At 47.1% G+C, this 16476-nt stretch overlaps 1 protein-coding gene across 1 annotated transcript in view; it reads right to left on the bottom strand.

Annotated features, from left to right (window-relative positions):
• Positions 1-852: 852 nt before the first annotated feature.
• The window catches only part of CLPB (ClpB family mitochondrial disaggregase), a 141142-nt gene continuing 125518 nt past the window's right edge, over positions 853-16476 (bottom strand). The window contains exons 12-16 of the mRNA XM_054015924.1: positions 13479-13635; positions 8238-8311; positions 3982-4101; positions 3290-3394; positions 853-2701 (exon numbers count right to left, since the gene is read on the bottom strand). Coding sequence (XP_053871899.1) covers positions 2450-2701; positions 3290-3394; positions 3982-4101; positions 8238-8311; positions 13479-13635 — 708 coding nt within the window. The 3' untranslated portion in view covers positions 853-2449. The remainder of the gene's footprint in view (positions 2702-3289; positions 3395-3981; positions 4102-8237; positions 8312-13478; positions 13636-16476) is intronic.

Genomic DNA, 16476 nt, shown 5'->3' with positions numbered 1-16476 from the left:
TGCTGGCTCCCTGTGGGTACGGCTGCACAGCCCGCAGCAGTGAGCCTCCCAGCGGGGGCTGACTGACTTGGACTTTCCCTCATAGGTCATGTTTTCTAGACCTTTAATCATTTTTGATGCTCTTCTCTGGACTTCCTCCAGTTTGTCCACCTCTTTCCTGAAATGTGGCACCCAGAACTGGACACAATACTCCAGTTGAGGCCTAATCAGGATGGGAGTAGAGCAGAAGAATTACTTCTCGTGTCCTGCTTACAACACTCCTGCTAATACATTGATTACAGACTCTCCCCCCAAGTTACCCCAGTGATTTGGCTGGTTTCCTATAGTGCTGGACCCACTCTGAATTCTGATTCAACTGCACTTTTGAAATCAACCTAAGTTTGAACCCCATCATTTGGTGCTGCCTTCTGCCTATCTTGCACCCCATGGCTGTAGCGTCGCTTAGCACTGGATATACAGATGTTTTGGCTTGTTTTAAATTCAGCTTTTTAAGGCCCAGATCTATTTTATTCCAGGTATCTGTGTGGCCTCCATTACTGTGGTACCCAGGCGCCTTGTATTTATCCTCGCAGCACCCCTGTGAGGAAAGGAAGTGGGGAACTACAGATGGGAAATCGAGGCACAGAGAGATTAAGGAACTTGCCCAAGGTCACTCAAGAGATCTGTGGCAGAGCAGGGAGTTGCATTCAGCATTCCCAAGTCCCAGGCCTTAACCACTGGACCACCCTTCTCTATTCAGATTCTTATACTGCACCCGTCCCTGTGGTATTTATTTGTGATACCTGGTCTGTTATTCCTTGGATGCCCAAAATTCCTGTTTAAATCGATGAAGTTTGGGCTCCAAGTCATTTATTTGAAGGGCTTTTCTTCAGCTTTACTTTCATTTTATATTCATAATAATGACCTACCCTTACACAGCATCTTTCACCTGGTAGGATCCCAAAGAGTTTTACCGACTGGAAATACCAGGAAGGGGTCAGTCACCCACCACTGACACGCAGCCCGATTATAACAGCAGCTGGTTTTAGGAGAGGCTCTGAAGAACTTTGTATCCTATTGGATTCTGCAGCTAACCCCCAATTCTTGCAAAAAATGCAACAGGATCTTTGAGCACATGATTGTTTTCCTTCTCTGAAGCCAGGAGTGAAGCGTTCAGTGGGGCTCATGCTACAGACACCAAACCAAACAAAATGACTGCGCTGATTTGAATGCACAGAAGTGAGAGTCTGTTAGGTTTGCAGGGAAGGACATCCGGCACTCAAATGGTTCAGTTAGTGCAGCAATGGCGACATCTCTAACGAGTTAAACCTGCAGAGGGAGGACCTTACAATCGCTCAGGGAACAAATCCAATTTTTACTTGTAACAGACAATGCATCTTTCAATTTGTCTGGCCCGGGGAACTTTGCTCTGAGCTCTGACATCGCAGACAGCTAAGACGTTTAGGTTAACACTGAAATATTTAATATTTGCCAGAAAGGCGACCCGCAGAGCAGAGACCATCTAGCCAGCAGCAGAGAGACGGAAGCATGAGGAACAGCATCAGCATTCAGTGAATGGGTTTATACCATGATCTCACCAGGCCAGGACTGAAAGATGGAAACTCGTCTCTATTATTCATGGTTCCCATTTGAGAGCTGGCAAGGGAGGGGATTCACAGACAGGTAAGTTACTGTAGTCCACCATTACACCACTTGCTCCTGTTCATAAGGGAGGGGAAATCCCCATTTCCTTCCTACCAATTGCAATCCCTCCACCCTTGCTAGGAAGCAGGATGCCATATAAAGATTTTGAATTTTATTGAAAAAATTAAACCATGTGTCTGAAGCCCATGGGGCCGGGGGGCACACGTGGACTGTGAAAACCAAGCCGTCACAAAGTCAAGCATCTGACATGGCTCCTCTCAGCTGCAAAGCCATCCCTGCACATTCTGCGGTTAGCTGTCCATACACCCCTGCTCTCTCCAGAAATTCTTACCGGAGCCAGACTCGCTACAGCTGGTCTGACTTGGAATGTGCCTTAACTTCCTCTTTGAAAACCCCTACGTACTTCCTCTGACTTGAAGAGTTTCCATGCTGCAATATATCCACCCTCTCTCCACATCCTTCAGGTAAACTGAATGGCAGCATGGTGCGTCACTGGGACAGTGGCTAGGGCTCTAGCCTGCGATGGAGGTGTCCGACCCTGACTCAGTGCAGACACAGGAGAGTTAGCCTATGGTCTCTCCTGCCTAGGAGAGTCAATAACAAAAAAAAAAAAAGAGAGCGTCACCTTCCAGAACCCCACCCTCCAGTTCCGGGGGCCGGGATCCACCACCATTGTCCTTACTCATTGATGGGCCATTTTGCAAATTCCGTGTCTCGTGGTTATTTTATTGATGACCAGTACAACCGGAAGCGTGCCGCCGTGGGCCGTTTTGGCTGAACGTGGTGTGCGAGGCGTTCCCTGTGCCTATAACATAAAGGACATTTCCTCAGGGCTCACGGGAGCCTGGATGTCCAGTTTTCGGCTTTTGCTGTCCTTCTCGACTATCTCCAGCCGCAGCGTCGGGGCCTTCCTCTCCTCCTCCTCAGGGGAGGAGCTGTCCTTGGTTTTCAGCAGTTGTTTGTCTGAATCGTCCACCGTGATTCGCAAGGTGCAGCCTCTTGGCAGAAGGTCCTGCTCGTAGGCGGCAGCTAATTGGTTCACAACACGACGCTCCACCTGCGGGAAGGAAAACACCCGCCATAAGCCAATCTTCTGCCCTCTTAGATCAGCCTGGTAGGGAACAACCTGGCATCTGCAGGGGACACAGTGGATTACCTCTAATGGGTCTCTTTCATCTCTAATTCCTAGGATCAGGGCCAACCACCACTCGCCGGGCTGGAGTTGGGGGAAGTGAACAAGCACTGCTTTGTTGGGTAAATGCAGTACGCGCCCTGAATGCCAAACGGCACCAGCTGCTTCTGAACCCCGTATGCCTGGAACCCTTCAATCAAGTAATCTCTTTGTGACTTTAACGGGTGTCAGAGTAGAAACAAACGCAAGACCAAGAGAGAGGTGTGTTTTCAAAACTATCAGTCATTATTTTCTCTCCCTCAGACTCATGGTCACTGAAGGAGCTTCTCTTCACAGGAAAGATACAAACAATAATCCCAGTGAAGAGTTTCCTGCCTCTCTCCAGCCTTTCCCAAGCAGACCACCTGTAACATGCGTGGCCTGTCCAGAACGCGGGCTGGTGTGCAAGGGGAAATCTGCGCTGTTGGGTGCAGAAGGCAGACGGACAGGATAAGGTAGCACATCATGCCTTACCTCGTGTTTAATAGACCGGGCGCCATAGTGCAGATTGTAGCCGTCGGCCAGCACATCCATCACCTCCCTGTCCCACAGCAAAGTGATGTTGTGTCTCACTTTGGCCTGCAGAATGAGAAAGGGACAGCATGTTAACGAACTGTCCAGTTGGCTCCAGCTACTCTCCTGCTCCAGGACGTGATTATCTGGAGGCCAAGGCCACACTGAGCATTGGCATGGAGGGATGCTGAGGTTACCACCCAGCCAGAGCTCTGGTGAGACAAAACCAACTGTATAACATGGGCTGTGGGTCATGGGTGTCTGCCAGGCCTGGAGGGTCCTGAGCCGCACAGTGTATAACGTACCTACCCAGGTATCCCGCTCTCATTTGACGATAGAGCTAATGATGCGTAACACATACTCCACACCCACGCCCCCAGAATTCCCCACCCACAAGCCCTTGCAACTCAGCTCCATGTGCAAGCAGAGCAGCAAGTGACTCTGGTAAGATCCAGGAAGTGCATGATGCTTTAGGGAATCCACGCTGCTCTGCTCCAGCATGGCATGGAGGAGAGGGGGGCCATGCCTGTGAACTAGTTCACTTTTGCACAAGAAGGTTATAGGACAGAAGTCTGGTTAGGGCCCCCGGCTGCGTATGGATTAAGGGGAAGGTGAACCCCAAAGCAATACATTCAGCAATGGTCCAATTTTACCCTCTTGGCCCAAAAGCTCAGCTCCTTGCTGACCAGCTGGATCAGCTCCGAGTGACAGAACGGGAGAAAATAAACGATCTCGTTGATCCTTCCCAGAAACTCATCTCTTCGGAAGTGAGCCTGCCGAGGAGAAAGGGCAAAGATCATCATCAGCAGGCTGGAAATCTAAGCCACGGGACACTCTGGATAGCTGCTGGCACTAGAAGAGGAGATCTAAAGAGGATGGAGCTCGGCTGTTCTCAGTGGTGGCAGATGACAGAACAAGGAGCAATGGTCTCAAGTTGCAGTGGGGGAGGTCCAGGTTGGATATTCGGAAACACTATTTCACTAGGAGGGTGGTGAAGCACTGGAATGCGTTACCTAGGGAGGTAGTGGAATCTCCTTCCTTGGAGGTTTTTAAGGCCCGGCTTGACAAAGCCCTGGCTGGGATGATTTAGTTGGGGATTGGTCCTGCTTGGAGCAGGGGGTTGGACTAGATGACCACCTGAGGTCCCTTCCAACCCTGAGATTCTATGATTCTATGATCCCCAGGAAATCATGCCTGCCTCCAGACTGCTCTTTACACTGCCTCCCACAACACAACATGTGGCTAATAACCATTGCGCCAAGTGCATGCACCAGAAATGCCAGATCCCCATCACTGAGAGCCTCTCACGCACTGACGCTTGGGTGCTAAGGTGAGGAATTCATAGGTCTAAAAGCAGCACAGGAAGGAACTGAAAATCTCCATGTTCTAAATTCGGCTCCGACACTCACTTGTATCATTGTGCAAGTCACTTAGGCCCCATTTTTCATAAGCACCCACTGATTTTGTGTGCCTGTGTTTTTGAGAGTCTGATCTGAGACTCCTGCACCACAGCTCCTGCTAATGTCAATGAAAACTATGGGTGCTTTGAACCTCAAGCTCTGAGCGTCTCAAGATGGGTGCCTAAAAATGCAGGCACTCAAAATTAGAGGAGGCTTAAAAATATTGGTCCAAAGCTCTTTGATCTCATTTTCTCCAGCTTTAAACAAATATTGCTCTACCTCACATATGGATTGTGAGGATGCCTTCAGGTTTGTATAGTGCTCTGAAGATGTAACACCCCATGCCATCGTTAAGTGTTATTAATAGCAGATTTATGTGGCACAGAGCTGGGCAGCTGCCTACTACCAGTGAAACTTCCAGTGCCTGCTAGGTGCTGTGGGAAATGGTCTCTCTTTAAAACCAGACAGAAGCACTGAAGAATGCGCTCTTGGGAACGATTCTGTACTGTCTGGGAATAGTGAACGGACTCGAGGCCCTAATAAGTCGCTCATCTCTAACTTCTACAATACTCTGGTCAGCAAGAGGAGATTTGATTCCACGTCTACACAAGGAATGTGCCATCTGCAGTGAAGGCAAAGCTCCTTGTTTGTGTTGGAAGGGCAAGTCCAGCAGCACACAGAGTTGCCTTAGAAACTTCTTAAAGAAGCGTAAGAGCAAAAGAACAGAAGCTAAGCTCCAGAATTTGTCATTCTGACACATTACATGTGTTTTTTATATCTATATATTTGGAACATGTCAATTCTGTGCACGGCCCTTACGTTGGTGATTGAATACTGGGCTGTAATTCAATTGGGAGTTCTGCTGCCATCCATTAACCGGCTCACATACACTCACGGCTTGTGGCAGCAGCAGAACCTCCTCCAGCGACGAGTTAACCCCTCAGCACCAGGAGCTGAGTGTGTATGTGTGTATGAGAGAGGGACTGTGTCTGAACATGTGGGTGTGACACCACATGATGCAGGGTAACATTACTGCTATGTTTTTCATGGCATTGGGCTCAGCTCCCCAATTTGGCCTTGTCCATACTGAGAACAGAACCACACTGGCTCCCCAGTATGCTTAAAGGCAGTTGTTGGTAGCGGGGCTCTAACAGGCTCTCCTGATGAGTGAGGACAGGGGTTATCTGCCGTAGGCCTGTTTATAAAACCACGCAATGCTGGTTAGCCGGATTGGGGCGGGGTGCCCATTATCCACTGCATCAAGCTTAAATGTAAAGGCTACCCTGGCTTACAACACTGATCTGGTCTCATAGATTCATAGATGCTAGGACTGGAAGGGACCTCGAGAGGTCATCGAGTCCAGTCCCCTGCCCGCATGGCAGGACCAAATACTGTCTAGACCATCCCTGATAGACATTTATCTAACCTACTCTTAAATATCTCCAGAGATGGAGATTCCACACCCTCCCTAGGCAATTTGTTCCAGTGTTTAACCACCCTGACAGTTAGGAACTTTTTCCTAATGTCCAGCCTAGACCTCCCTTGCTGCAGTTTAAGCCCATTGCTTCTGGTTCTATCCTTAGAGGCTAAGGTGAACAAGTTTTCTCCCTCCTCCTTATGACACCCTTTTAAATACCTGAAAACTGCTATCATGTCCCCTCAGTCTTCTCTTTTCCAAACTAAACAAACCCAATTCTTTCAGCCTTCCTTCATAGGTCATGTTCTCAAGACCTTTAATCATTCTTGTTGCTCTTCTCTGGACCCTCTCCAATTTCTCCACATCTTTCTTGAAATGCGGCGCCCAGAACTGGACACAATACTCCAGCTGAGGCCTAACCAGCGCAGAGTAGAGCGGAAGAATGATTTCTCGTGTCTTGCTCACAACACACCTGTTAATACATCCCAGAATCATGTTTGCTTTTTTTGCAACAGCATCACACTGTTGACTTATATTTAGCTTGTGGTCCACTATAACCCCTAGATCCCTTTCTGCCGTACTCCTTCCTAGACAGTCTCTTCCCATTCTGTATGTATGAAACTGATTTTTCCTTCCTAAGTGGAGCACTTTGCATTTGTCCTTGTTAAACTTCATCCTGTTTACCTCAGACCATTTCTCCAATTTGTCCAGCTCATTTTGAATTATGACCCTGTCCTCCAAAGCAGTTGCAAGCCCTCCCAGTTTGGTATCATCCGCAAACTTAATAAGCGTACTTTCTCTGCCAATATCTAAGTCGTTAATGAAGATAACGATATTTAACAGAGCTGGTCCCAAAACAGACCCCTGCGGAACCCCACTCATTATGCCTTTCCAGCAGGATTGGGACTATTAATAACAACTCTCTGAGTACGGTTATCCAGCCAGTTATGCACCCACCTTATAGTAGCCCCATCTAAATTGTATTTGCCTAGTTTATCGATAAGAATATCATGGGAGACCGTATCAAATGCCTTACTAAAGTCTAGGTATACCACATCCACAGCTTCTCCCTTATCCACAAGACTCATTATCCTATCAAAGAAAGCTATCAGTCTCTTATCACTTCTCCCCTTTTGCCAGTGATGCCATATGCCCCCATTTGTCCTCTTCTTCCATAATCATCTTCGTGCCTTCCCCATGCCTCCCTCCATGCATGGAATACCTTCTCTGTACCAGCGGGCCAAGCCACCCATCTTCCTTCACTCACACCCCTCCAGACTCAGACCCGCGCCTGCAGTGGCCACAAGAAATGAGTCAAGGGCGCTATGAATAATCAGAGCTCCTTGCCATTCACTCCTTGGGCCTTTCACAGTGGGCCAGAGAGGCTTGGGGAAGGGGAGAGCTTTTGTGTTCCTGTTCCACAGACTGGCAGAAATGAGACAAGTCAGAAAACCTGCGGGAACCTGCCAGTGGCTTTCTACTGGCCAACCCAGCAGCAACACTGAAGCCATCTTTGGAGGAGGCCACTGTGAGCGCGTGCCTTCCCTGACTGGCTCCTGCACGCCACACAAAGCCCAAGCTCACCCTCTCCCTGAGGCCTGGCTGTATTGAAACGGGAGTGGACGATAAGATCATCGCCCCAGGCCTGGCTGCTCCGAGGGTTCCTGCCTCACCACGGTCCATTCCGCACCCTAGATCCCGCTTCAGCCAAAGCCCTCCCCAAAGCTCACTCCCGCTGTGTTGTTACAAGGAGCGGGAGTCTGGGCTGTTCTGGAGACCGGTGCAGCCGGGGCGTATCTTAGGCAGCCCAGCCCGGTCTCAGCTGCCTATGGGCAGCAGCAACACCCAGAATCTCCAATCTTTTCCGGTCCCCTCACTCTGGTGCAGCAGCACAGAGGCTGGGCCAGGATTGGGATGGGGGAGAATCCCAAGTTAGTCCTTCCCCTGCCAGGCCACCCGCTGGACTGTAAGCTGTCAAGGCAGAGACTGCACACCTAGCACACTTCTGGGTGATCGAAAATAAACAGCAACAACGGCCCAGGGATGAAAATCTAGGACATCTGAAATAGGCACTAAATAAAACCCTCTGTACCTTTAAGATTGGGCGAATAACGTTCTCCTTGAATTGCTTCGAGATGGTTATCTTGTCAGTCATCTGGACATCATCTGAAAGGAGACAAAGTCACAGAGTATAAATGTCTAAGGCAGGGCCCAGGATGCGCCTCGTGTCTCACTGACCCCTGGAAGAGCGAACGGACACGGCACTTCGCATAGGAGTGAGGAAATGGGCGGGAACAGAAGACTGAGGCTTACGGGAGACTCTGGAAAAGAGACCCGGGAAGTCCTCATACAGGCATGGACATGCACTGCCACAAGGACCGCCCAGGTACTACGCTGCGGGCAGCATGGCTTACTGCAGCTGCCTTTGTCCATGCCATGACCGTCACTTGCGATCAAAGCCCACTGGCTTCTCAAGAAAAAGCAGGTTAAAGAATTAGCACACATGGGAGAATTAGCACGCACTGTTCTTTGTACCCCCACTGACCTACTCCATGGGATCCACTGTGCCTGTCAAATATACGTGAACTAATGGCCTCACTATGCCTGGGGTGCATGGAGATCTCATAGCCCATGGACCCACCCTGTGCCAGCTGCATATACCAGAGGGGACTACAACTCACTGATGATACTTACTGGGCATGGGACCCTCTGTACCATGCTCTCATAATCCCAGAGAGCTCTCAATTCATCTCCGTAAGGAGACCTCTTCGATAACAAAGGACCTGGCCTGGCCTCCATAGATTATCTATGGATTGTGGAGCAAATGTCCTGACCGATGCTGATTACATTACACACAAAGCACCCCGCCGTCTAGTGTTGTTATGCTTATGGCTGTCACACCTGATCAGTCAGACATACAGGCGTAGGCTATGCACTAGTTTCCGAGCTCTGCGTTTTTAAATCTCTTTAGCAAACAGCAAAACTTGCACTTAGCAATTAGCTGTTTATAGCCTAAAAATCTCTCTTCATTTCTCTCTCCCTCTGCGATTAGTTAGCTACATTATTTAATGCAGCAATGTCTGTTGAGCTATTGCTTGCGTGAAAGACACTATGGGGAGAATATTTGAAAGCATGCCAGTGGTCAGCTCTTTGAAAGTCCCATCTTATACGCTCTAAGGGCTGGATCCTGAAAGCCTTACCCACCTGGCTAGTACCACTGGCATCCATTATTCACGTAAAGCTGTGGCAGGCAGGGCCCTAAAGTGGCATTGTTCTGCTGTAGATGTCTGGGGACAACTGAAGGTGTTGGTTTTTAGTGCAGGCCCTTTGCGATCACCTCTTTCCCCATGTGATACCAGGGCAGATGAGGTGCTGGAGCCAACCGAATCCTAGGTTAAATGGGAGGCGTTCTATGTGATGGCCCCTGAATTTTGGAATTTGCTCCCCTCCATTACTATGACAGGGCCCACATGTGTTGATGCACGGATGTTTTCCTGGTGGAGGGCTCATTGGGTAGGAGTGGGTGAGCAGGGTTGGGGAGAGAATCAAGTTGAATGGGGTGGGAGGGTCTTTAGATACAGACCCAGGATCCCTTTGTACTTTTATACATTCTGTAGTAAAATGTGGTACAAAAGCCTAGAACTGGTGATAAAAGGGGGATTTTAAATACACAACAATGAATTTGGCATGGTATTGTTCCACTGTGCAGGCCCTTTGTAAGCTGAAGGTTGAACAAAACAGAGCAAAGGTGGTAACCTTGACGCACAGCGTCTTCACGTGTAACACTTGCTGCTTTCACAGACAGATGTAAAGATACTGCAGAAGCAGCTCTTTCTTGTATTTATCCAGGTGCTTATACTGAGCTCGTCCCCATAACATTCAAGCAGCTCTCAAAGCTGAGAACTCAGCAAATTACAGGGCGGCAGATGAAAATCGACTGCAGCTAGACTTTAGAGTCCAAAATACATTTTGCAGGTTGTCATTCGTTGCCGCCATCTCAGTAAATTGTACTAATCTCCCAGAAATTAAAATTCAATTCTGTCCTCGTTTAGAAGGTGGCACTTGGCATTTTAAAATGTTATTCTTGAAAGTTCAGTTGCAAATGTGCCTTGTTCTTTACCTATTTTGACTGAATATCAAAGGCTCTGTATAAAGTGAGTTCTGCCACCTACCACTCAAGATAAAAAATATGTGTGAGAGAGCGAGCGAGAGAGAGAGAAGCTGAGAAACATACATGGCCATCACTAAGAATTAAAGTTTTGGTTTCTTGAAAGTGTGAGTTCTGAGGTTGCTAGTTCCACACCGAAGGTTTAGCAGATCACTCAGAACAAATTCTCAGCCATTTCCAGTGGATTTCCTAGTTAGGTGAAGTTCTCATTGGAATGACCATCTGCGATGATGCTGTACGTGTGTGACAAGAGCAGCCACTTCTCCAGAAAACTTAAGACACCAAAAAGAAACTAAACTCTTCTCACATAGATAGTTAAGCACCAAGAACGAACAACTGTCCCCCTAATTACCAGCCCACTTTAAAGATGACAGTCATTACAGCTGGCGTGCTGTAACCACTGCCTATCATGCTGACCAATATTGTTCCATTGTTTCCTTGTACTCCCTCATTGGTCTGTCTGCGTGCGTTCATCCATTCTCTCTTGTCTTATGTTCAGATTGTCAGATCTTTAGGGCAGGGACCGTCCTTTTGTTCTGTGTTTGTACAGCACCTGGCACAATGGGAGCCTGGTCTGTGACTGGCATTCTTAGGTGCTATCTATAAACAAAACAACTACAGCGGACCCTCGCTAGAACGCGCATCTATATAGCGCAAATTCGTTTATAGGCGGGACCGCGCATGGATCCAAAACCCCACATTCTAGTGACGGTTCGGTGTACTAAAGACCGGGAGCAGCTGAGAACTAAGATGTACATTTGAGTTCTCAGCCACTCCCATTACTTACAAATACCGTTTATTTGAATTTTTAAAAGATGCACCCTATCCATTGCCCTAGGCTGATGTTCAATAAGAGAAAGCTACTTACCTGTAATTCTGCTTCCTTGAAGATCATCTCACAGGATCCTCACTCTTGGGTCTGATGCTTCCGGCATGAGTCACGGTAGAACTTCTCTAGCTCAGAAGTTTTTGGAGCTCAGAAGCAAGAAAGGATAATGCAAAAGGTCCTGCTCTGTGCTGGTTAGACACCCATCACCATCATAGACCCTAGAACCATCCAGACAGTTCAAGAATGGTGTGGGAAGCAAGAGCGCCTCAAAAACTAAGCCAACTGGAAATTGTACCATAAAAATGGACAAACAAATACAATTTCAGAAAAATTCTAAATAAAGTATGGCTCCTCAAGAGCTGCGTCCTCAGCCTCGGAGGGGAGATGGGTGGGTAGGCAAAGGGAAATCCTCCAAGATGAGATCTTCCATGTGGCAGAATTTCAGGTCAATAAAGATACCATCTGTACAAGAGCCTCACTCTTGGAGTGGAAGGAATTTGAGGAATCCCATGTCCAGTTCTGGTGCCCACAATTCAAGAAGGATGTCGATACATTGGAGAGGGGGTCAGAGAAGAGCCACGAGAATGATTAAGGATTAGAAAACATACTTTATAGTGACAGACTCAAGGAGCTCAATCCATTTAGCTCAACAAAGAGAAGGTTAAGGGGTGACTTTATTACAGTCTACATGGGGAACAAATATTTATTAGCAATTTAGCAGAGAAAGGAGTAACATGATCCAATGGCTGGACGTTGAAGTTAGACAAATTCAGACTGGAAATAAGGCATAAATTGTTAATGGTGAGAGTAATTAACAATTACTTACCACTGGAACAATTTACCAAGGGTTGTGGTGGATTTTCCATCACGGACAATTTTTAAATCAAGACTGGCTGTTTTTAAGATCTGCCCTGGGAATTATTTTGGGGCAGTTCTGTGATCTGTGTTAAACAGACGGTCAGACTGGATGATCCCTTCTGGCCTTGGAATCTCTGAAGAGGTCCCAACATAAAGGAACAATGATAAGTCACGGCAACAGGCAGTGTTGAAAAGAAAGGCAAATGCCCAACAAATGAACAGGAATGTTGGAAGGAGGGGTAAAACACCTCCCCCTAAAGGTCACTAAGAGGCATAGATGGTCAGAGCCTCAAGGATCTGACCTTCACTAAGACAACTTTACAAAACTAGCCAATTCAAATAACAGATGCAATGAGAGAAAAAGAGTTAAGTTGGTGAGCGTGTGTAGCCAACTCTATTTCAATAACAGGCTCATTCAGACCGTGAACCAGGACGCTTCTCCAGAAGCCAAATCTAAGCAACCGAACAGGGTCCTGGACTCAGTGACCTCAGAGGTTCCTTCCAGTCCTATGTTCCTAACTTCACAAATGTACATAGGGAAGATCACATGAAGCCTTGCATGTCCTGTACTGCCTGAAGCCTGCAACCAAAGCTGCTCTGTCTCAGATCACATGATCAACAGCACGTGCCCGCTGCAGGTCCAGCAGCTCACCTCAGGAAGAACTAGGCACCGGTTTAGAAGTGCCTACTGGTGTCAAAGGAAACAAACAACTGGATGGACTTTCTAAGACCTTTAGTCTGCTCCAGGCAGAAGCTCCAGGAGTTTTTAACACTGAGCTCGGGCAGAAGGACCTCAATGGGATGAGCATGTGGCTGTGGAACAGATACTGGCAGGAAGATTGGCTCATGAAGGTAGAATTCCATCGCCATCTTAGGAAGGAAGGTGGGAAGAGTCCACCAGAACTCCACCTTAACCTTTGCAGAATCTGGTGTAAGGGGGATCAGTTTGAAGCACATTCACTCAATGAGCTGAAGTTGCTGCACCAGGAAAATTACTTTCCCCTTAACAACTTGATCTCATGGGTACCAAGTAGCTCAAAGGCTTTGTCCATATGACAAACCATCCCACGGCACAGGGGGCTTTGGAATTGTGTCAACCCCAGCAAGAACCTGATGGAGGATAGGATGCAGAAACCGTAGCAGATATTTGATCAAAAGCCTAATGGAGGCTCTGGATATGGTGCCTGCCATGTGGCTAAAGTAGAGATGACGTCACAACATTCACCAGGATCCAACTGCAGATCCTGCTGGGAATTCTTTGGCTGGCTTAGAGGAAGAAGGAACTAGCTGGAAGGTCCAAGTGGCTAAGGTAGGAGAAGCTGGTGACGCACGACTGACCAGCATTGGAAGGCTCCTGCCAATAAAGGCTCTGTGGCTTATGAGGTGAAGCAGGTGACTCAACATCGTGGGGATGTGCAGAGGTAATTTTATGAAGAAGGTTCCCTTGAGGACATAGAGTATATTGTAGAGGTTGTTACCTAGGTTTTCGGCAATCCTGTTCCTGCTCATTTCCAAGGCCTCCTGTCTGAGCTGCAGGGCATGCTGGGCTATCTCATCACTTGCCACGTTGGAGGTCATGATGAAGATGGCATCCTTGCAGTCAATGGTCTTTCCCTTTCCATCCGTCAGCCTGCCCTTCAACAAGAACAAACCACAAAATCTGCATTACCAGGGCTGTTGTGCTGTGACACTGAATGAGAGAGCCAAAAAGCACGGGGGCGATTTCAAATATGTGAGTGCCAAACCCTTCCTCCCAAGAGGGAGATATTTCTAAAGGTGTCTAAAGGAAGCCTGGGCTAGTGACTGTGGGCGTGTCACTTAGACAACTCTCTGTGCTATGGTGGTAACATAGGTACCCTTGCACCCGTCACGGGGGGCAGGGAGGGAGTGTTAGTGGAACCAGTGTTTGCAAAGTGCTTTCAGATCATTGGGGAGGCACAATTACCCTTGTAGGGGAGGACAAGCCACAGAGGGTTAGGAAATCATCAACAGAAAACTGATAATGGGGACATCATCATTCTAGACGAAGGGTGTGTGTGTGTGTGTGTATGTGTGTGGGGAGGGGGAGGGAGGGGGAGGAGAGTAAATGGGCTTGAGAGGGGAGCTAGGCTCCTCTAAGTGACTCTGGGCTGTCTAAGGACACTAAGGGGACGAGCTGATAGACTTACAGTGCAGCTGCACTGAGCAATACGGAGCAATCTATGGTACAGCGGGATCACGCAGACAGATCAAACCAGGGCTCATAACTGCAACTACTGTCCAATATCACCTGCAGTGTATTAACTGGAGGGGATAGCAGCAGGTGCTTGTGTCCTGCACAGGGGGGTGATTGTCTCTGTTGTGAACACCGATCTCCTCTCTATCATTGTTCCTCCTATAATACTAAAATAGGAACCTTTCAAAAACACTAATTTTCTTTAGTAATAACAAAAAAGAACAAGGTCCCAAGGCAGTCCCTCCGCCCCCGTCTCCCCCCTGCTATGTACACAACAGCAGATACCCAGCACAATGACACAAATCCATGTTGGGTGCTTGATATTAACATTTAGGTTATTGCCCTGTCAAGCATGTGGTGCAGGAATTGATTTCACATTTAGCTGCTGCTGTGATGATCTATGCAAGAAAAAATTGTGTTATTAATCCTTCAAAGAAAAAAAAGGGGGTTTGGAGTTTGTTTGCCTCTGAGGACAGATTGAGGCTTCAAAACCCTCCCATAATAGCTTGTACACTCAATCTACCATCCAGGAGTACCTATAACGTTTGTCCAGCTCCATTTCTAGGCACTAAGCTGACTCACTGAGACACGGGGCTTTTATCTCTGTCCTCCCATCAGCTTGTACAGGTGCAGCCATAACTTCCAAAACCAGACAATGAGGAGAGATTTCTCTTGAAGAGCAAACAGTACACATGCCAGGCAACCAGGGATTCCTGAGTCTGTCATTCCTGCCAATACCCTCTCTAACATTATTGCTAGGGCCAGATTAGTGTGCATGGGTAGGGGAGTAAAGCCGTAAGACATGCTATCACAGCCTGCCAGAGAAATCATAACCACAATCAGGCTGACTTAGAAAGTAGACAAGTACTTAATAAGAAATAACATTAATAAGATATTGATGGAGTTTTCTACTAGATGAGTAGCTAGGTCCGATTCAACAGGCTCCTGGGTCTCCTTTCGGTCCACAGTGTTTCTCTGTATGGTGCAGTGATATATCAATATGTGCCTGCTAAAGAGGGCGTTATTTATGTTAAAGGGGTACAGCTGAACCGCTCAGAGGCTGCACGGTGAAACAGGAAGAATGCTGCTATTTCACTCGTTGTGTTTTCTGCAATGGACAGGAGAATGTGTGATCTACCCAGATATTATTATTATTCATTATCCTTCTCAACTGCTCAGTATCATCTGTGCAGTCCCACTCCCCTTCATTTCTGATTATCCATCAAAATAATCTAGTAATCAGAGGTCTTCCAGGGGTTACATCAACTCATTTAGATATTTACCTAGTTTTGCACCAGGCTACATAAAAAGCACTAGCGAAATCAGTACAAACTAAAATTTCATACAGACAATGAATTGTTTATACTGCTCTATGGACTATACACTGAAATGTAAATGCAATATTTATATTCCAATTGATTTATTTTATAATTATATGGTAAAAATGAGAAAATAAGCAATTTTTCAGTACTAGTGTATTGTGACACTTTTGTGTTTTTATGACTGATTTTGTAAGCAAGTAGTTTTTAAGTGAGGTGAAATTTAGGGTACGCAAGATGAATCAGCCTCCTGAAAGGGGTACAGTCGTCTGGAAAGGTTGAGAGCCACTAATCTAGACCACTAGACCTCTGCACTATGCTGTTTCCCAGGGTTAAGTCCTTGGAAAGGCAGTGTGGTACAGGAAAGGCAGTTTGGTACGGTGGATAAGACAGGGGTTAGCTGTACTAGACAGCTGAGTTCTGGGCCTACAGTGATCTTGTAACAAGCTCTTTCCTAATTTGTCTCATAAATGATCTGGGAAAAGGGGTAGACAGTGAGGTAAGCAGTTTGCAGAGATACAAAATTACTCCAGACAGGTAAATCCAAAGCAGACTGAGGAGAGTTACAAAGGGATCTCAGTATATTGGGTGACTGGGCAACAAAATGGCAGATGAATTTCAATGTTGATAAATACAAAGTAATGCACATTGGAAAACATAATCCCAACTATACATACAAAATGATGGGGTCTAAATTAGCTGTTACCACTCCAGAAAGAGATCTTGGAGTCATTGTGGATAGTTCTCTGAAAACATCCACTCCATGTGCAGTGATAGTCAAGAAAGTGAACAGAATGTTGGGACTCATTAGGAAGGGACAGTAATAAGATAGTACATATCATAATGCCACTATATAAATCTATGGTACGCCCACACCTGTAATACTGAGTGCACTTCTGGTTGCCTCATCTCAAAAAAGATACATTAGAATTTGGAAAGGTG

The sequence above is a fragment of the Malaclemys terrapin genome, chromosome 1, assembly GCF_027887155.1.
Source record: "Malaclemys terrapin pileata isolate rMalTer1 chromosome 1, rMalTer1.hap1, whole genome shotgun sequence".
NCBI classification, from domain to species: Eukaryota; Metazoa; Chordata; order Testudines; family Emydidae; genus Malaclemys; species Malaclemys terrapin.
The sequence above is the reverse complement of the archived record's forward strand: the minus strand, read 5'-3'. Positions and strand labels throughout refer to the sequence as shown.